The sequence below is a fragment of the Oncorhynchus keta genome, chromosome 24 (assembly GCF_023373465.1).
Source record: "Oncorhynchus keta strain PuntledgeMale-10-30-2019 chromosome 24, Oket_V2, whole genome shotgun sequence".
Lineage (NCBI taxonomy): Eukaryota > Metazoa > Chordata > Actinopteri > Salmoniformes > Salmonidae > Oncorhynchus > Oncorhynchus keta.
Window position 1 is genome coordinate 3,429,346 of NC_068444.1, and position 22,053 is coordinate 3,451,398.

Below are 22,053 nucleotides of genomic sequence, written 5' to 3' on the forward strand. Positions count from 1 at the left end.
GAGTAGATCTGCCGTAGGTCAGAGTAGATCTGCCGTAGGTCAGGTTAGATCTGCCGTAGGTCAGGTTAGATCTGCCGTAGGTCAGGTTAGATCTGCCGTAGGTCAGGTTAGATCTGCCGTAGGTCAGGTTAGATCTGCCGTAGGTCAGGTTAGATCTGCCGTAGGTCAGGTTAGATCTGCCGTAGGTCAGGTTAGATCTGCCGTAGGTCAGGTTAGATCTGCCGTAGGTCAGGTTAGATCTGCCGTAGGTCAGGGTAGATCTGCCGTAGGTCAGAGTAGATCTGCCGTAGGTCAGAGTAGATCTGCCGTAGGTCAGAGTAGATCTGCCGTAGGTCAGGTAGATCTGCCGTAGGTCAGAGTAGATCTGCCGTAGGTCAGAGTAGATCTGCCGTAGGTCAGGTTAGATCTGCCGTAGGTCAGGTTAGATCTGCCGTAGGTCAGGTTAGATCTGCCGTAGGTTAGATGGATCTGCCGTAGGTTAGGTTAGATCTGCCGTAGGTTAGGTTAGATCTGCCGTAGGTTAGAGTGGATCTGCCGTAGGTTAGAGTAGATCTGCCGTAGGTTAGGTTAGATCTGCTTAGGGTAGATCTGCCGTAGGTTAGGTTAGATCTGCCGTAGGTCAGGTTAGATCTGCCGTAGGTTAGGTTAGATCTGCCGTAGGTTAGGTTAGATCTGCCGTAGGTTAGGTCTGCCGTAGGTTATCTGCCGTAGGTTAGGTCTGCCGTAGGTTAGGTTAGATCTGCCGTAGGTTAGGTTTGGTCTGCCGTAGGTTAGGTTAGGTCTGCCGTAGGTTAGGTTAGGTCTGCCGTAGGTTAGGTTAGGTCTGCCGTAGGTTAGGTTAGGTCTGCCGTAGATCTGCCGTAGGTTAGGTTAGATCTGCAGAAGGTTAGGTTAGATCTGCAGAAGGTTAGGTTAGATCTGCAGAAGGTTAGGTTAGATCTGCAGAAGGTTAGGTTAGATCTGCAGAAGGTTAGGTTAGATCTGCAGAGGTTAGGTTAGATCTGCAGAAGGTTAGGTTAGATCTGCCGTAGATTAGGTTAGATCTGCCGTAGGTTAGGGTTGATCTGCCGTAGGTTAGAGTAGATCTGCCGTAGGTTAGAGTAGATCTGCCGTAGGTCAGGTTAGATCTGCCGTAGGTCAGGTTAGATCTGCCGTTCAGGTTAGATCTGCCGTAGGTCAGGTCTGCCGTAGGTTAGAGTAGATCTGCCGTAGGTCAGGTTAGATCTGCCGTAGGTCAGGTTAGATCTGCCGTAGGTCAGGTTAGATCTGCCGTAGGTTAGATCTGCCGTCTGCCGTAGGTCAGGGTAGATCTGCCGTAGGTCAGAGTAGATCTGCCGTAGGTCAGAGTAGATCTGCCGTAGGTCAGAGTAGATCTGCCGTAGGTCAGGTAGATCTGCCGTAGGTTAGAGTGGATCTGCCGTAGGTTAGGTTAGATCTGCCGTAGGTTAGGTTAGATCTGCCGTAGGTTAGGTGGATCTGCCGTGAGTTAGAGTCTGCCGTAGGTTAGGTAGATCTGCCGTAGGTTAGGTTAGATCTGGGGTAGATCTGCCGTAGGTTAGGTTAGATCTGCCGTAGGTTAGGTTAGATCTGCCGTAGGTTAGGTTAGATCTGCCGTAGGTTAGGTTAGATCTGCCGTAGGTTAGGTTAGATCTGCCGTAGGTTAGATCTGCCGTAGGTTAGGTAGATCTGCAGATCTGCCGTAGGTTAGGGTAGATCTGCCGTAGGTTAGGGTAGATCTGCCGTAGGTTAGGGTAGATCTGCCGTAGGTTAGGTAGATCTGCCGTAGGTTAGGGTAGATCTGCCGTAGGTTAGGTAGATCTGCCGTAGGTTAGGGTAGATCTGCCGTAGGTCAGAGTAGATCTGCCGTAGGTCAGGTAGATCTGCCGTAGGTCAGGGTAGATCTGCCGTAGGTCAGGTTAGATCTGTTAGGTCAGGTCTGCCGTAGGTTAGGTTAGATCTGCCGTAGGTTAGGTTCAGGGTCTGCCGTAGGTCAGGGTAGATCTGCCGAGGTTAGGGTCTGCCGTAGGTCAGGTTAGATCTGCCGTAGGTCAGGGTAGATCTGCCGTAGGTCAGGGTAGATCTGCCGTAGGTCAGGTTAGATCTGCCGTAGGTTAGGTTAGATCTGCCGTAGGTTAGGTTAGATCTGCCGTAGGTTAGGTAGATCTGCCGTAGGTTAGGGATCTGCCGTAGGTTAGGTTAGATCTGCCGTAGGTTAGGGTAGATCTGCCGTAGGTTAGGTTAGGTCTGCCGTAGGTTAGGTTAGATCTGCCGTAGGTTAGGTCTGCCGTAGGTTAGGTAGGTCTGCCGTAGGTTAGGTCAGATCTGCCGTAGGTTAGGTAGATCTGCCGTAGGTTAGGGTAGATCTGCCGTAGGTTAGAGTAGATCTGCCGTAGGTCAGGTCAGATCTGCCGTAGGTTAGAGTAGATCTGCCGTAGGTTAGAGTAGATCTGCCGTAGGTTAGAGTAGATCTGCCGTAGGTCAGGTCAGATCTGCCGTAGGTTAGAGTAGGTTATCTGCCGTAGGTCAGGTCAGATCTGCCGTAGGTTAGAGTTAGATCTGCCGTAGGTTAGGTTAGATCTGCCGTAGGTTAGGTTAGGTCTGCCGTAGGTTAGGTTAGGTCTGCCGTAGGTTAGGTTAGGTCTGCCGTAGGTTAGGTTAGGTCTGCCGTAGGTCAGGTCAGATCTGCCGTAGGTTAGAGTAGATCTGCCGTAGGTTAGAGTAGATCTGCCGTAGGTTAGGGTAGATCTGCCGTAGGTTAGAGTAGATCTGCCGTAGGTCAGGTCAGATCTGCCGCAGGTTAGAGTGGATCTGCCGTAGGTTAGGTTAGATCTGCCGTAGGTTAGAGTAGATCTGCCGTAGGTTAGAGTAGATCTGCCGTAGGTCAGGTCAGATCTGCCGTAGGTTAGAGTAAATCTGCCGTAGGTCAGGTTAGATCTGCCGTAGGTTAGAGTGGATCTGCCGTAGGTTAGGTTAGATCTGCCGTAGGTTAGGTTAGATCTGCCGTAGGTTAGAGTAGATCTGCCGTAGGTTAGAGTAGATCTGCCGTAGGTTAGAGTAGATCTGCCGTAGGTCAGGTCAGATCTGCCGTAGGTTGGAGTGGATCTGCCGTAGGTTAGGTTAGATCTGCCGTAGGTTAGAGTAGATCTGCCGTAGGTTAGAGTAGATCTGCCGTAGGTCAGGTTAGATCTGCCGTAGGTTAGAGTAGATCTGCCGTAGGTTAGAGTAGATCTGCCGTAGGTTAGGTTAGATCTGCCGTAGGTTAGGTAGATCTGCCGTAGGTTAGAGTAGATCTGCCGTAGGTCAGGTCAGATCTGCCGTAGGTTAGAGTAGATCTGCCGTAGGTCAGGTTAGATCTGCCGTAGGTCAGGTTAGATCTGCCGTAGGTCAGGTTAGATCTGCCGTAGGTTAGGTTAGATCTGCCGTAGGTTAGGTTAGATCTGCCGTAGGTCAGGTTAGATCTGCCGTAGGTTAGGTTAGATCTGCCGTAGGTTAGGTTAGATCTGCCGTAGGTCAGGTTAGATCTGCCGTAGGTCAGGTTAGATCTGCCGTAGGTTAGAGTAGATCTGCCGTAGGTCAGGTCAGATCTGCCGTAGGTTAGAGTAGATCTGCCGTAGGTCAGGTTAGATCTGCCGTAGGTTAGGTTAGATCTGCCGTAGGTCAGGTTAGATCTGCCGTAGGTTAGGGTAGATCTGCCGTAGGTTAGGTAGATCTGCCGTAGGTTAGAGTAGATCTGCCGTAGGTTATAGATCTGCCGTAGGTTAGGGTAGATCTGCCGTAGGTTAGGGTAGATCTGCCGTAGGTTAGAGTAGATCTGCCGTAGGTTAGAGTAGATCTGCCGTAGGTTAGGTTAGATCTGCCGTAGGTTAGGTTAGATCTGCCGTAGGTTAGGTTAGATCTGCCGTAGGTTAGAGTAGATCTGCCGTAGGTTAGGGTAGATCTGCCGTAGGTTAGGTTAGATCTGCCGTAGGTCAGGTTAGATCTGCCGTAGGTTAGGTTAGATCTGCCGTAGGTTAGGTTAGATCTGCCGTAGGTTAGGTTAGATCTGCCGTAGGTCAGGTCAGATCTGCCGTAGGTTAGATCTGCCGTAGGTCAGGTTAGATCTGCCGTAGGTTAGGGTAGATCTGCCGTAGGTTAGAGTAGATCTGCCGTAGGTTAGAGTAGATCTGCCGTAGGTTAGGTTAGATCTGCCGTAGGTTAGGTTAGATCTGCCGTAGGTCAGGTCAGATCTGCCGTAGGTTAGAGTAGATCTGCCGTAGGTTAGAGTAGATCTGCCGTAGGTTAGAGTAGATCTGCCGTAGGTTAGAGTAGATCTGCCGTAAGTCAGGTTAGATCTGCCGTAGGTTAGGTTAGACCAGCTCTATCGTAGGTTAGGATCAGATCAAATCCAATTGTATTTGTCACATACACATGGTTAGCAGATGTTAATGGTCACATACACATGGTTAGCAGATGTTAATGGTCACATACACATGGTTAGCAGATGTTAATGGTCACATACACATGGTTAGCAGATGTTAATGGTCACATACACATGGTTAGCAGATGTTAATGGTCACATACACATGGTTAGCAGATGTTAATGGTCACATACACATGGTTAGCAGATGTTAATGCGAGTGTAGCGAAATGCTTGTGCTTCTAGTTCTGACAATGCAGTAATAACCAACGAGTAATCTAACCTAACAATTTCACAACAACTACCTTATACACACAAGTGTAAAGGAATGAGGAATATGTACATAAAAATATATGAATGAGTGATGGTACAGAACGGCATAGGCAAGATGCAGTAGATGGTATCGAGTACAGTATATACATATGAGATGAATAATGTAGGGTATGTAAACAAGATGCAGTAGATGGTATAGAGTACATTATATACATATGAGATGAGTAATGTAGGGTATGTAAACAAGATGCAGTAGATGGTATAGAGTACAGTATATACATATGAGATGAGTAATGTAGGGTATGTAAACATTATATTAAGTAGCATAAAAATGGTAAGATGCAGTAGATGGTATAGACTACAGTATATACATATGAGATGAATAATGTAGGGTATGTAAACAAGATGCAGTAGATGGTATAGAGTACAGTATATACATATGAGATGAGTAATGTAGGGTATGTAAACAAGATGCAGTAGATGGTATAGAGTACAGTATATACATATGAGATGAGTAATGTAGGGTATGTAAACAAGATGCAGTAGATGGTATAGAGTACAGTATATACATATGAGATGAGTAATGTAGGGTATGTAAACAAGATGCAGTAGATGGTATAGAGTACAGTATATACATATGAGATGAGTAATGTAGGGTATGTAAACAAGTGGCATTGTTTAAAGTGGCTAGTGATACATTTATTACATACATTTTTCTATTATTAAAGTCGCTAGAGTCGAGACAGTGTGTTGGCAGCAGCCACTCAATGTTAGTGGTGGCTGTTTAACAGTCTGATGGCCTTGAGATAGAAGCTGTTTTTCAGTCTCTCAGGCAGTGGCTACTGTGGTTGTTGTCCTTGATGATCTTTATGGCCTTCCTGTGACATCGGGTGGTGTCGGTGTCCTGGAGGGCAGGTAGTTTGCCCCCGGTGATGCGTTGTGAAGACCTCACTACCCTCTGGAGAGCCTTACGGTTGTGGGAAGAGCAGTTGCCGTACCAGGCGGTGATACAGCCCGACAGGATGCTCTCGACTGTACATTTGTAAAGGTTTGTGAGTGTTTTTGGTGACAAGCAACATTTCTTCAGCCCCCTGAGGTTGAAGAGGCGCTGCTGTGCCTTCGTCACAACGCCATCTGTGTGGGTGGACCATTTCAGTTTGTCCGTGATGTGTATGCCGAGGAACTTAAAACTTTCCACCCTCTCCACTACTGTCCCTTCGATATGGATAGGGGGGTGTTCCCTCTGCTGTTTCCTGAAGTCCACGAACATCTCCTTTGTTTGGTTGACATTGAGTGTGATGTTATTTTCCTGACACCACACTCCAAGGCCCTCACCTCCTCCCTGTAGGCAGTCTCGTCGTTATTCGTAATCAAGCCTACCACTGTAGTGTCTTCTGCAAACTTGATGATTGAGTTGGAGGCGTGCATGGCCACGCAGTCGTGGGTGAACAGGGAGTACAGGAGAGGGCTGAGAATGCACCTTGTGGGGCCCCGGTGTTGAGGATCAGCGGGGTGGAGATGTTGTTACCTACCCTCACCACCTAAGCGCGGCCTGTCAGGAAGTCCAGGACCCAGTTGCACAGGGCAGGGTTGAGACCCAGGGTCTCGAGCCTGATGACGAGTTTGGAGGGTACTATAGTGTTAAATACTGAGCTGTAGTCGAACAGCTTTCTTACATAGGTATTCCTCTGCAGATCGTAGGTTAGGTTAGATCTGCAGAAGGTTAGGTTAGATCTGCAGAAGGTTAGGTTAGATCTGCAGAAGGTTAGGTTAGGTCTGCAGAAGGTTAGGTTAGATCTGCAGAAGGTTAGGTTAGATCTGCAGAAGGTTAGGTTAGATCTGCAGAAGGTTAGGTTAGATCTGCAGAAGGTTAGGTTAGATCTGCAGAAGGTTAGGTTAGGTCTGCAGAAGGTTAGGTTAGGTCTGCCGTAGGTTAGGTTAGGTCTGCCGTAGGTTAGGTTAGGTCTGCCGTAGGTTAGGTTAGGTCTGCTGTAGGTTAGGTTAGGTCTGGGGCGTCAGGTAGCCTAGTGGTTAGAGTGTTGGATTAATAACCGAAAAGGTTGCAAGTTCAAATCCCTGAACTGACAATGTAAAAAAAAAAAATTCTGCCCCTGAACAAGGTAGTTAACCCACTGTTCCTAGGCCACCATTGAAAATAAGAATTTGTTCTTAACTGACTTGCCTAGTTAAATAAAGGTTATAAAGATTTTAAAAAAATAAAAATGTAAAGATCACATTACTTTTCACAATGCAAATGGTTTGTGAGTCTTCAATGGTGTTCCTCAAGAGCTTTTAACAGTGATTTTCTCCGGAACCGACAAGGTTGGAAACCGATGCTCTAGCGTAGACGCTCCACACCCCATGACCCCAGTAAAAACAGGAAGTAGTACTTACGTTGTCTCTCTGCTCAAAGTCCACTGAGCTGGAGACAGAGGTCAGGCGTTCGTAGCGATCGGGAAGCTCTGACGTTATGGCAGACGCCACACTGCGCACACACACACACACACACACACACACACACACAATGTTAAAAGGATACAATTAGTATTTAGTACTGGAAGCATTAAACCTAGCGCTCCCCCAAAAACAAACCTGATGGATGATCACTTTAGCCAAGCATTAGCATAGCACAACACCAAAAAGTTAGGCTTTGATATCACCATTGTAGAACAGTATCAATGGTGTATTTATTTACAGAGTAGTTAGTTCACTGGCACACATGGTTCTGATTGTTCTGGAGAGGTGGTCCTGGGCTGTGTTCACAGAACCACCACAGACATTACAATTGGTGGAATTTCAGTTTATTTCCTGAATTGACAGAATTGAATGAATTGACCGGAGACACAGTTGATTGGTTTTAAGGTGCGTGGTATATTTAGTCATGGTATATTTAGAACCACCACATTTACTCCCAGCTAGTTGGTATATTTAGAGGTGGCTATATTTAGTACAGAACCACCACAGTATATTTAGCTGATTGGTATATTTAGTCGTGGTATATTTAGTCGTAGTATAGAACCACCACAGTCAGTGGTGGATATTTACTGGCTAGTAGGTAGGGGTAACCATTTAGTCATGGTATATTTAGTTACTGGTATATTTACCCCGTCACCCTGTAAACATATTTAGTGGGCGTATATTTAGTCTGCGTATATTTAGTCGGAAAGGTATATTTAGTCAGTGGTATATTTACTCCGATCTAGCATATATATTTAGTTAGGGAGTATATTTAGTCGTGGTATATTTAGCAGGATTTTAACAGACAGTATATTTAGTCACCAGAGGTATATTTACTCCCAGCTAGTGTTTTATATTTAGTCAGAGGTATATTTAGTCGAGGAACTTAGAGGTATATTTACTCCCGTCTGAGTGGCATGGTATATTTACTCCCGTCTAGTCGAAGGAATATTTACTCCCGTCTAGTCGTGAGTATATTTACTCCAGTCTAGTCGTGAGGGATATTTAGACGTGGTATATTTAGAGAAAGAAAGAAAGGTATATTTAGTCGTGGTATATTTAGTTGTGGTATATTTACTCCCGTCTAGTCATGGTATATTTACTCCCGTCTAGTCGTGGTATATTTACTCCCGTCTAGTCGTGGTATATTTAGAGAGTGGTATATTTAGTCGAGGTATATTTACTCCCGTTTAGTCGTGGTATATTTAGTTGTGGTATATTTACTCCCCGTTTAGTCGCGGTATATTTAGTTGTGATATATTTAGTCGAGGTATATTTACTCCCGTTTAGTCATGGTATATTTAGTCGAAGTATATTTAGTCCCGTTTAGTCGTGGTATATTTGGACGTGGTATATTTAGTCAGGTATATTTAGTCGTGGTATATTTAGTCGAGGTATATTTAGACGTGGTATATTTACTCCCCGTCTAGTCAGAGAGAATATTTAGAAAAAAACAATATGGCAGATTTACTCCCGTTTAGTCCTGGAGGAGAGAGTTGTGATATATTTAGTCGGGTATATTTACTCCAGTTTAGTCATGCGTATATTTAGGGCCTCTGCTGGTATATTTGGCTATATTTACAAACATTTCCAAACAGATTAATATATTTGGTCATTGTATATTTGGTTTATATTTACTCCCGTCTAGTCTCATATATTTACACAGGTATATTTGGACGTATATTTGGGTGGTATATTTGGGAGTTGTATATTTACTCCAGTCTAGTCGGGTTTTTAGTCATGGTATATTTAGTTGTGGTATATTTAGTCGGGTATATTTAGTCGTGGTATATTTAATCCCGTTTAGTCTTATATTTAGTTGTCTATATTTAGTCCCATGGTATACAAAGTCCCGTTTAATGGCTGCTTATGGTATATTTAGTTGTGGTATATTTACTCCCGTTTAAAGTCATATTTAACCCAGATATATTTAGTCCCGTTTAAGTTGTGGTATATTTAGTTGTGGTATATTTGGTCAGGGGAAACAATGTGCCTTTATCCATGGTATATTTACCCTGGTATATTTAGCCGTGGTCTATTTGGTCAGTGGTATATTTAGTCGTGGTATATTTACTCAGTGGAGGCTCCTCCAGAGGATATTTAGTCGTGGTACCATTTACTCCCGTCTAGTCCAGAAAAATATATTTATACGTTATATTTAGATAAAACTAGTCGTGGTATATTTAGTCGTGGTATATTTAAAAAAAAAAACTGTACAGCGTTAAACAAGCTCCAGTACAAACAGATCTGAGACCAGGCTATCCCCTTTAATGATTTATAGTACTGGAAGAAATGGGTAAACTCTGCTCTGCTAAATGTCAGCCGCCAAGCTTACAACAACATTAAAGGATGAATTCACCCAGAGGGACTCCAGGGGGGATTACCTCAGAGTCATATCTAGTACAGAAATACAGAACTACCACAGACACACAGCTGATTGGTTGGGAGAGGTGGCTAGTAGGTAGTACAGAACCACCACAGACACACAGCTGATTGGTTGGAAGAGGTGGCTAGTAGGTAGTACAGAACCACCACAGACACACAGCTGATTGGTTGGAAGAGGTGGCTAGTAGGTAGTACAGAACCACCACAGACACACAGCTGATTGGTAGAGGAAGAGGTGGCTAGTAGGTAGGGGTAACCAGTCAGGTGAGGTGTGTAGTTACTAGTTACCATACCCCTTCACCCTGTAAACATCCTGCCTGCTGGGCGCCTCATGGGCTGCGCTCATACAGGAGGACAGGAAAGGCATGCTGCTTGTCAGAGAGTTTAACAACGAAACAGATTAGCATATAGAGCTGATTAGTTAGGGAGAGAGAGGACGTCCAACAGCAGGATTGAAACAGACAGACAGAGAGACACCAGAGAGACTCAGCAGCAAAGTGTTTTAATAAAAACAGAGGAATGATGAGAAAGAAAAAAAAGGTGGAGAGAACAGGAGTGGCATGGAGAAGAAGAAAGCCTGGAGGGAGAGAAGGAAAGAGAACACCCACACCAGAGAGAGAGAGAGAGAGAGAGAGAGAGAGGAGAGGTCCAGTGGAATGCCCTGAGCTGGAGAGAGGAGAGAGGCTGGCCGAGAGGTAATGCCCTGGCTGGTCTAGAGGTAATGCCCTGGCTGGTCCAGTGGTAATGCCCTGGCTGGTCGAGAGGCCAATGCCCCCACACCGAGAGAGAGAGAATGCGAGCTGGTCGAGAGGCGAGAGAGCCAGAGAATTAGAGAGAGAGAGAAGAGAGAAACTGAGAGAAAGAGAGGCCAACCCAATGTACACCGAGAGAGAGAGAGTTCAGTCAGCGAGAGAGAGGCCAACCCAACCACACCAGCCTAGGTAGGAAAGGAAGAGAGTTACTCCTAGAAGATAAGAGGGGTACGACAGAGGAAGAGAAGCAGGGTGACGTGGTAACTGTTCACATACTATTCCTGTTCGTAGACGGCTGTATCAGTGACTCCGTCTTCAGAGAGAAAACAAAAACAGAAAAAACAATATGGCAGAGGGGGTCAGCTTGGTCAGTCCTGGAGGAGAAACTAGTGATGCAGTTAATAATCAGGGCCAATCACAGTTCAGTTGTCTCTACAGCGACAGAGGGCCTCTGCTGGGGTTATACATAGTGGCTATATTACAAACATTTCCAAACAGATTAATATACAGGCCATTAGCAAATTCCTTTAACCAAAGCCACTCAACTCATACATGCACACAGTTTCTACGTATGGGTGGTCCTGGGAGTTGAACCCACCGTTCCTGGGTTTTAGTTCGTCACGCTCTACCAAACTGAGCTAAAGAGGGTCACAAGCTTTGAGTCTGCTGAGTACACATAATGTAGTCTTGAGTATTGTCTATATAATAAACAGCACCATGAAGACCACAAATCCATAAAATGGCTGCTTATGTTTGGTTCAAACTTCATTTTTTTTAAAGCATCAAACACAGATATACAGTAGACCTAGATGTTAAGTCAAAGGGGATTCGCTATCTGGATATGAGATGCAGCAGGGGAAAACAATGTGCCTATCCATGGACCATCACCCTGGCTCTGTCCTAGCCACTCAATACAGCACAGTTATCTTAGCTACTACATCTACCAGTGGAGGCTCCTCAGAGGAAGAAGGGGAGGACCATCCTACTCAATCAATTCCAGAAAAATAAAAAAGTTATACTTTTTTTTAGATAAAACTATTATGAATATATTCACGTCAAAAAAAAAAATACCTGACAAAAAAAACACACCGTCTTGCAAAGAAGCTCTACAGTAGACTCAACAGCACACTGTAGCACCATGGTGTAGCCCGGAGGACAGATAGCTTCCATCCTCCTCTTGGTACATTGACTTCAATACAACACGTAGGAGGCTCGTGCTTCTCGCCACCTTCCGTAGACTTACATGGTAATAATGCCCTGGCTGGTCGATTACTGTGGTAATGCCCTGGCTGGTCAGTCACCCCTGGTAATGCCCTGGTCTGGTCAGTCACCACTATGGTAATGCCCTGGGTGGTCTAGTGGTCAGTGCCCTGGCTGGTCTGTGGTAATGCCCTGGCTGGTCAGTAATGCCCTGGCTGGTCGAGTGGTAATGCCCTGGCTGGTCAGTGGTAATGCCTTGGCTGGTCGAGTGGTAATGCCCTGGCTGGTCTGTGGTAGTGGTAATGCCCTGGCTGGTCTGTGGTAATGCCCTGGCTGGTCAGTGGTAATGCCCTGGCTGGTCTGTGGTAATGCCCTGGCTGGTCAGTGGTAATGCCCTGGCTGGTCCAGTGGTAATGCCCTGGCTGGTCCAGTGGTAATGCCCTGGCTGGTCTACTGGTAATGCCCTGGCTGGTCCAGTGGTAATGCCCTGGCTGGTCGAGTGGTAATGCCCTGGCTGGTCTAGCTGTAATGCCCTGGCTGGTATTACTGTGGTAATGCCCTGGCTGGTCTAGCGGTAATACCCTGGCTGGTCTAGCGGTAATGCCCTGGCTGGCCGAGCGGTAATGCCCTGGCTGGCCGAGTCTAATGCCCTGGCTGGTCAGTCATGCCTATGGCTGGTCCAGTGGTAATGCCCTGGCTGGTCACCCCTGGTAATGCCCTGGCTGGTCTAGTGGTAATGCCCTGGCTGGTACTGTGGTAATGCCCTGGCTGGTCAGTCAGCGGTAATGCCCTGGCTGGTCTAGCTGCTGTTCATGCCCTGGCTGGTCTAGCTGGTAATGCCCTGGTATTACTGTGGTAATGCCCTGGCTGTTCAGTCACCCCTAATGCCTGTGGCTGGTCTACTGTTCAGTCACCCACGTATTACTGTGGTAGTCTACTGTTCAGTCACCCCTATGTATTACTGTGGTAGTCTACTGTTCAGTCACCCCTATGTATTACTGTGGTAGTCTGCTGTTCAGTCACCCCTATGTATTACTGTGGTAGTCTACTGTTCAGTCACCCCTATGTATTACTGTGGTAGTCTGCTGTTCAGTCACCCCTATGTATTACTGTGGTAGTCTGCTGTTCAGTCTCCACTAGGTATTACATTACTGTGGTCGTCTACTGTTCAGTCACCCCTATGTATTACTGTGGTAGTCTGCTGTTCAGTCACCCCTATGTATTACTGTGGTAGTCTACTGTTCAGTCACCCCTATGTATTACTGTGGTAGTCTACTGTTCAGTCACCCCTATGTATTACTGTGGTAGTCTGCTGTTCAGTCACCCCTATGTATTACTGTGGTAGTCTGCTGTTCAGTCACCCCTATGTATTACTGTGGTAGTCTGCTGTTCAGTCACCCCTATGTATTACTGTGGTAGTCTGCTGTTCAGTCACCCCTATGTATTACTGTGGTAGTCTGCTGTTCAGTCACCCCTATGTATTACTGTGGTAGTCTACTGTTCAGTCACCCCTATGTATTACTGTGGTAGTCTACTGTTCAGTCACCCCTATGTATTACTGTGGTAGTCTACTGTTCAGTCACCCCTATGTATTACTGTGGTAGTCTGCTGTTCAGTCACCCCTATGTATTACTGTGGTAGTCTGCTGTTCAGTCACCCCTATGTATTACTGTGGTAGTCTGCTGTTCAGTCACCACTATGTATTACTGTGGTAGTCTACTGTTCAGTCACCCCAATGTATCACTGTGGTAGTCTGCTGTTCAGTCACCCCTATGTCCTGTGGTAGTCTGCCTTCAGTCCTCCACCACTATGTATTACTGTGGTAGTCTCCTGTTCAGTCACCCCTATGTATCCACTGTGGTAGTCCACTGTTCAGTCACCCCTATGTATTACTCCCTCCTACTGTTCAGTCCCCTCCACTGTATTACTGTGGTAGTCCCCTGTTCAGTCACCCCCTCCACTCCCCCTCTGGTAGTCCCCTCTCCAGTCACCCCTCTCCACTCCACTGTATTACTGGTAGTCCCCTGTTCAGTCACCCTATGTATTACTCCTCTCAGTCACCCCTATGTATTACTCTCCAGTCCACCTCCCTCCACTGTGGTAGTCCCCTCCACCCCCCTACTCCCCTGTGGTAGTCTCCAGTCACCCTCCATTACTCCCTGTCCACTCCACTCCCCCTGTTCAGTCCACTCCCCCTCCACTCCACTCCTGTGTAGTCCTCCACTCCTATGTCTCCCTCCCTCCCCTCTCCCTCCACCCCCCCTGTGGTAGTCTACTCCACTCCACTCCCCCTCCCCCTCTCCACCCTCCCTCCACTCCACTCCCCTCCCCCTCCCTCCACTCCACTCCCCCACTCCACTCCCACCCCCTCTCCACTCCTCCTCTCCACCCACTCCTCCCTCCCTCCACCCCCCCCCTCCCACTCCCCCTCCACTCCACTCCCCCTCCACCCCTCCCTCCACCCTCCCTCCCCCCACTCCCCTCCCTCCCCCCCCTCCCCTCCCCTCCTCCCTCCACTCCACTCCACTCCACTCCCCCCACTCCACCTCTCCACTCCCCTCTCCCTCCACTCCACTCCCCCACTCCACTCCACTCCCTCCTCCACTCCCCCACTCCACTCCCTCCTCTCCACTCCCCTCTCCACTCCTCCTCCTCCTCTCCTCCTCTCCACTCCTCCTCCCTCTCCCCCTCTCCACTCCCCCTCCACTCCCCCTCTCCACTCCCCTCTCCACTCCTCCTCTCCACTCCTCCTCTCCACTCCTCTGCCTAGGTGGCGCTAAGAGTACTGTGTGGCATCAAAGCTGTGGGTTCAATTCCAACAGGGATCACATACTAAACATGTCTGTGTTCTTTCCCCGGGGTGTCTCAGCCTGTGTGACTCAGTTGGTTACCTGTCTGCATCAGTGACCAGCGCCAAGCGGCCGTAGTCCCACGCTACCTTCCTCAAGATGGAGAACACAAACAGGAGTACCTAGGAAACACACACACACACACACACGTTAAAACAGGATAACTAGGAAGGCCACACACACACATCAAAACAAGAAAACTAGGAAGGCCACACACACGTTAAAACAAACACACAAACTGACCACTTGTCAAAAGGTCATCCTTCATCTTCAATAGACATTAGGCAGGCTGCCTTCCCAATGTACACAGAGGGGGGGGGGTAGGAGCCTCACCATACATTAGGCAGGCTGCCTTCCCAATGTACACAGAGAGGGGGGTAGGAGCCTCACCATACATTAGGCAGGCTGCCTTCCCACACAGAGAGAGGGGGAGGGGGGTACATTTAGGCTGGCTGCCTTCCCAATGTACACAGAGAGGGGGGTAGGAGCCTCACCATACATTAGGCAGGCTGCCTTCCCAATGTACACAGAGAGGGGGGTAGGTGCTTCCTTCCCAAGCATGTTACTTTAGGGAAGTGAAATACCTTCAGGGGTTGTTTTATGTCAGATCTAACCAATCACAGCTCCGTCTATATGAAGGAAAACATCAGATCTAACCAATCACAGCTCCGTCTATATGAAGGAAAACATCAGATCTAACCAATCACAGCTCCGAAGGAAAACATCTTCTATATGAAGGAAAACATCAGATCTAACCAATCACAGCTCCGTCTATATGAAGGAAAACATCAGATCTAACCAATCACAGCTCCGCCTATATGAAGGAAAACATCAGATCTAACCAATCATCAGCAGGAAAACCGTACAACCCTGACTCTCAGGTTTAACCAATCACAGCTCCGTGGTATATGTGTGGAAAACATCAGATGGTAACCAATCACAGTGTGTGGTATATGAAGGAAAACATCAGATCTAACCAATCACAGCTCCGTCTATATGAAGGAAAACATCAGATCTAACCAATCACAGCGTGTCTATGTGAAGGAAAACGTGATGTAACCAATCACGTGTGCGTGTGAAGGAAAACATCGTCTAACCAATCACAGTGTGTGGTATATGAAGGAAAACATCAGTGGTAACCAATCACAGCTGTGCGTGTATGAAGTGAAAACATCAGATGGTAACCAATCACAGCTGTCTATGTGAAGGAAAACATCAGAGGTCTAACCAATCACAGCTGCGTGTATGAAGGAAAACATCAGATGGTAACCGTCACAGCTCCGCGTATGTGAAGTGCGTCAGATGCGTAACCAATCACAGCTGTGCGTATATGAAGGAAAACATGGTCTAACGTGTCACAGTCCGCATATGTGAAGGTGTGCGTCAGTGGTAACCGTCACAGCTGCGTGTAGAAGGAAAACATCTGACATGTCACAACATCAGCTGTACAACCCTGACGTCTGGGTGTGCGTGTGTGGTATGCGTGTGAGGTATGCGTGTGAGGTATGCGTGTGTGGTATGCGTGTGTGGTATGCGTGTGTGGTATGATGCGTGTGCGTGTGTGGTATGCGTGTGAGGTGTGCGTGTGTGGTATGAGTGTGAGGTATGCGTGTGTGGTATGCGTGTGTGGTATGCGTGTGAGGTATGCGTGTGAGGTATGCGTGTGAGGTATGCGTGTGAGGTATGCGTGTGAGGTATGCGTGTGAGGTATGCGTGTGAGGTATGCGTGTGTGGTATGCGTGTGAGGTATGCGTGTGGGTATGCGTGTGAGGTATGCGTGTGAGGTGTGCGTGTGAGGTATGCGTGTGTGGTATGCGTGTGAGGTGTGCGTGTGGTATGCGTGAGGTGTGTGTGTGCGTGTGAGGTGTGCGTGTGAGGTGTGCGTGTGAGGTGTGCGTGTGAGGTATGCGTGTGAGGTATGCGTGTGTGGTATGCGTGTGAGGTGTGCGTGTGAGGTGTGCGTGTGAGGTATGAGTGTGAGGTATGCGTGCGTGCGCGTGGGGGGGCTGAAGAAACCTATCTGATGTATCAGGTGAAAAATAAAAGTTGTGTTATACTGTATACTCATCTCTGTTTGACCTTTGAACTCTTGCGTTTTGACTCACCAGGAAGCACATGAAGTCGAGTGCGAGGACGGTGGGCACCCCTCCGAAGGGCAGGCCCTGGAGCACGGTGGATCGGATACGGGCGGTGTAGCAGTAGTCCCTGGAGGTCTCACCCCCACCGGAGGTGTTGCTCTGCTGGGTGGGGCAGTTACCAAGGACCCCTCCGGGACACATGGCCCCATGGACCCCCCCTTGGGCCCCCCACATCACCACACCCACCATCAGCAGTATAGACATGCTGAGGCTTCAGTTAAGAGTCAGCTCCGAACTCACTGCAGCATCTTTACCACCTGGAGGAGAGAAGACCAGGGAATTTAGGCAATTCAGAGGTAGGGGATTATATTTGTCCAATTTCACACATGTACAGGTGTGCCTTTTTCTAATTGGACGCTTCTGCTAAGGAGGGTATCAGAAACACCGGTTATAAAACGGTGTTATCTAGACTTCCATACCATGCCTGTGTCATCCTGGGACAATTATTTTAATTTTTTTATTACGTTTACTTAACAGAATGCTAACAAAATGCTAACAAGTACTAAGGAATTCCCATAGTAAATGCTAGGTAAATGCTAAGGAGCACATGATAAAATTATGTATTACTAGGACATGCAAGTAACTCAAAACAAAGTTTGCAGCACGCAAAAAACAAACAAATATTAGGCAGCAGGTATCTGACAGGGGATTGTGTCTGCTGCTGTTACCAAGAAGCTAGATCTTGCAAAGCCACTTCGCTAACATTAGCAAAAACCCAGCTAAAGAAAATGTAATTAGCCACAACTTAGATAGTTAACTTAATAGTTAGTTAAGATATATAGCTGTCAAAAATGAGTGAATTTCATACTTGGCCACCTCACTAAAGTTGCGCCGCAGGAATAACTGACATCAAGAAGCTCCCGTTTTACCCGTTGTGCTCCTATTTAAATAAACAGACGTGATTGGCTCCTATTTAAATAAACAGATGTGAATGGCTCTATGTAATAGATGTCTGAAAACATCTCCTCTCCGAAACAGTCTGAAAACATCTCCTCTCCGAAACAGTCTGAAAACATCTCCTCTCCGAAACAGTCTGAAAACATCTCTCCGAAACAGTCTGAAAACATCTCTCCGAAACAGTCTGAAAACATCTCTCCGAAACAGTCTGAAAACATCTCTCCGAAACAGTCTGAAAACATCTCTCCGAAACAGTCTGAAAACATCTCTCCGAAACAGTCTGAAAACATCTCTCAGAAACAGTCTGAAAACATCTCTCAGAAACAGTCTGAAAACATCTCTCAGAAACAGCCTGAAAACATCTCTCAGAAACAGTCTGAAAACATCTCAGAAACAGTCTGAAAACATCTCAGAAACAGTCTGAAAACATCTCAGAAACAGTCTGAAAACATCTCAGAAACAGTCTGAAAACATCTCAGAAACAGTCTGAAAACATCTCAGAAACAGTCTGAAAACATCTCAGAAACAGTCTGAAAACATCTCAGAAACAGTCTGAAAACATCTCAGAAACAGTCTGAAAACATCTCCTCTCAGAAACAGTCTGAAAACATCTCCTCTCAGAAACAGTCTGAAAACATCTCAGAAACAGTCTGAAAACATCTCAGAAACAGTCTGAAAACATCTCAGAAACAGTCTGAAAACATCTCAGAAACAGTCTGAAAACATCTCAGAAACATTTAGTCTGGCAAAACATCTGTAAGTTTCAGAAACAGTCTTGTCAAAACATCTGTTACAAATCAGAAACAGTCTGAAAACATCTCAGAAACAGTCTGAAAAAGGAGCCCTGGTACCAGGTCAATACAGAACAGAATAATGTTGGACCTGATGAGGGACAATAGCCCTGAGTACCAGGACTAACAGCAACATTTAGTCTGGCAGTAATAATTTTCCTTCTGTGATGGAGGGACAATTTACCAGAAACATTGCCTCGTGTCTTGTCATTCCAAATGTGTCATTCTGTTACCAAATCAGTAACAATGACACCACCCCCAATTGAGGGACAATAGAGCCCTGAGTACCAGGCCATTATGACCTGATGGAGGGACAATAGAGCCCTGAGTACCAGGCCATTATGACCTGATGGAGGGACAATAGAGCCCTGAGTACCAGGCCATTATGACCTGATGGAGGGACAATAGAGCCCTGAGTACCAGGTCATTAGGACCTGATGGAGGGACAATAGAGCCCCGAGTACCAGGTCATTAGGACCTGATGGAGGGACAATAGAGCCCTGAGTACCAGGCCAATATGACCTGATGGAGGGACAATAGAGCCCTGAGTACCAGGTCATTAGGACCTGATGGAGGGACAATAGAGCCCTGAGTACCAGGTCATTAGGACTCGGATGGCCATTTGCTAGTTGGATACTACCAACACATGTCCAGGGTGCATAAAATGAGATTAGCGTAAATCTTATTGTGGTCATGTCTCATGACTGCAGACGTGGCGGTAATACGGTCATCTCAACAGACCGACATGTATCCATTAGGGTTTTCGACTCCTCTTAACAGAGGACACAACTGTTGTAACATAATGAATACTAAATAGGAAAACATGAATAATCTAATCTGGTACAGAACAACTGTTGTAACATAATGAATACTAAATAGGAAAACATGAATAATCTAATCTGGTACAGAACACGATGAACTAAAACGTTATTATGTTCTGTTATTAAAGTCAGATGTTATTACTATATTAATAGCATGGTTATGTCGTCTACGTCACGCGTCTCATCTGAACAGTCAGATCAGGTCGTCTCAAAACAAAAGCCTTTGTATGAACGTTGGGGGAAGGGGTCAAAAAGATGAGAGAGATACCACAGTCTCAACCCGGAGAGGAGACGAGACACCACAGTCTCAACCCGGAGAGGAGACGAGACACCACAGTCTCAACCAGGAGCGTTGAACGTTGGGGGAAGGGGTCAAAAAGATGAGAGAGAGAAGACGACAGTAGCTTAACAAGCGGCCTTGCAGAGTGTTTGAGGGATAGTTTATACATGGTAAACGGGTCAAAGGCTCCGGCAATGGTGTGGTTTAAGAAGAGAACATGTGGTCAAAACTAGTTTCACTACGTTACCCATAGGGCTCTGGTCTAAACTAGTGCACTACGTTACCCATAGGGCTCTGGTCTAAACTAGTTTCACTACGTTACCCATAGGGCTCTGGTCTAAACTAGTGCACTACGTTACCCATAGGGCTCTGGTCTAAACTAGTTTCACTACGTTACCCATAGGGCTCTGGTCTAAACTAGTGCACTACGTTACCCATAGGGCTCTGGTCTAAACTCTGGTCTAAACTAGTGCACTACGTTACCCATAGGGCTCTGGTCTAAACTAGTGCACTACACTGTTACCCATAGGGCTCTGGTCTAAACTAGTGCAAACTACTACGTTACCCATAGGGCTCTGGTCTAAACTAGTGCACTACGTTACCCATAGGGCTCTGGTCTAAACTAGTGCACTACGTTACCCATAGGGCTCTGGTCTAAACTAGTGCACTACGTTACCCATAGGGCTCTGGTCTAAACTAGTGCACTACGTTACCCATAGGGCTCTGGTCAAAACTAGCTATATAGAGAATAGGGTGCCATTTGGGACCCAGTCTTGTCTCCTCTCCGGGTTGAGACTGTAGGGTCTCGTCTCCTCTCCGGGTTGAGACTGTGGGGTCTCGTCTCCTCTCTGGGTTGAGACTGTGGTGTCTTGTCTCCTCTCCTGGTTGAGACTGTGGTGTCTCGTCTCCTCTCCGGGTTGAGACTGTGGTGTCTCGTCTCCTCTCCGGGTTGAGACTGTGGTGTCTCGTCTCCTCTCCGGGTTGAGACTGTGGTGTCTCGTCTCCTCTCCGGGTTGAGACTGTGGTGTCTCGTCTCCTCTCCGGGTTGAGACTGTGGTGTCTCGTCTCCTCTCCGGGTTGAGACTGTGATGTCTCATCTCCTCTCCTGGTTGAGATTGTGGTGTCTCGTCTCCTCTCCGGATTGAGACTGTAGTGTCTCGTCTCCTCTCCTGGTTGAGACTGTAGTGTCTCGTCTCCTCTGCGGGTTGAGACTGTGATGTCTCGTCTCCTCTCCTGGTTGAGACTGTGGTGTCTCGTCTCCTCTCCGGGTTGAGACTGTGGTGTCTCGTCTCCTCTCCGGGTTGAGACTGTGGGGTCTCGTCTCCTCTCCGGGTTGAGACTGTGGGGTCTCGTCTCCTCTCCTGGTTGAGACTGTGGTGTCTCGTCTCCTCTCTGGGTTGAGACTGTGGTGTCTCGTCTCCTCTCCTGGTTGAGACTGTGGTGTCTCGTCTCCTCTCCGGGTTGAGACTGTGGTGTCTCGTCTCCTCTCCGGGTTGAGACTGTGGTGTCTCGTCTCCTCTCCGGGTTGAGACTGTGGTGTCTCGTCTCCTCTCCGGGTTGAGACTGTGGTGTCTCGTCTCCTCTCCGGGTTGAGACTGTGGTGTCTCGTCTCCTCTCCGGGTTGAGACTGTGGTGTCTTGTCTCCTCTCCGGGTTGAGACTGTGGGGTCTCGTCTCCTCTCCTGGTTGAGACTGTAGTGTCTCGTCTCCTCTCCTGGTTGAGACTGTGGTGTCTTGTCTCCTCTCGGGTTGAGACTGTGGTGTCTCGGTCTCCTCTCCGAGATGAGACTGTGGTGTCTCGTCTCCTCTCCGGGTTGAGACTGTGGTGTCTCGTCTCCTCTCCTGGTTGAGACTGTGGTGTCTCGTCTCCTCTCCTGGTTGAGACTGATGTCTCGTCTCCTCTCCTGGTTGAGACTGTGGTGTCTTGTCTCCTCTCCGGGTTGAGACTGATGTCTTGTCTCCTCTCCGGGTTGAGACTGTGGGGTCTTGTCTCCTCTCCTGGTTGAGACTGTGGGGTCTCGTCTCCTCTCCTGGTTGAGACTGTAGTGTCTCGTCTCCTCTCCTGGTTGAGACTGTGGTGTCTTGTCTCCTCCCCTGGTTGAGACTGTGGGGTCTTGTCTCCTCCCCTGGTTGAGACTGTAGGGTCTCGTCTCCTCTCCGGGTTGAGACTGTGGTGTCTATACCCTCTATTAATCTATTGTTCTCTAGCAGCCTCCCTCTGTCCTCTGTCCCTCTCGCCATTCCTTGACCTTTCACCTCTCTCCCTCCCTCTCCGTTCCTTGCTCTCTCAACTCCCGGCCACTCTCTTTTTTCCTCTGTCAGCGTGATGTCACAGCATTCCAGGAGGAGTATTAATGGGTTAGTGTTGGGACAGATGAGCAGAACAGCGCTGGTAATGTGTGTGTGTGTGGGGTAATGTTGGTGTTAGCAGGTCAAAGGGCAAAGAGGCAGAGAAAAATATGTTTTTTTGCAGTACACACATCAGATTGCTTGTTAGCCTCTTAGCCCATTAACCCAGTCAGAGAAACGCCCCTGAGCCCAGTCAGAGAAACGCCCCTGAGCCCAGTCAGAGAAACGCCCCTGAGCCCAGTCAGAGAAACGCCCCTGAGCCCAGTCAGAGAAACGCCCCTGAGCCCAGTCAGAGAAACGCCCCTGAGCCCAGTCAGAGAAACGCCCCTGAGCCCAGTCAGAGAAACGCCCCTGAGCCCAGTCAGAGAAACGCCCCTGAGCCCAGTCAGAGAAACGCCCCTGAGCCCAGTCAGAGAAACGCCCCTGAGCCCAGTCAGAGAAACGCCCCTGAGCCCAGTCAGAGAAA

The 22,053-nt window shown here is 47.6% G+C and overlaps 1 protein-coding gene across 1 annotated transcript in view; it reads right to left on the reverse strand.

Annotated features, from left to right (window-relative positions):
* LOC118382581 (CSC1-like protein 2) overlaps positions 1–22,053 on the reverse strand; it is a gene marked incomplete at its 3' end in the record, with an annotated part of 151,872 nt that overhangs the window by 113,102 nt on the left and 16,717 nt on the right. The window contains 3 exon segments of the mRNA XM_052477525.1: positions 7,064–7,154; positions 14,355–14,434; positions 16,418–16,707. Of these exon segments, the coding sequence (XP_052333485.1) occupies positions 7,064–7,154; positions 14,355–14,434; positions 16,418–16,654 (408 nt within the window).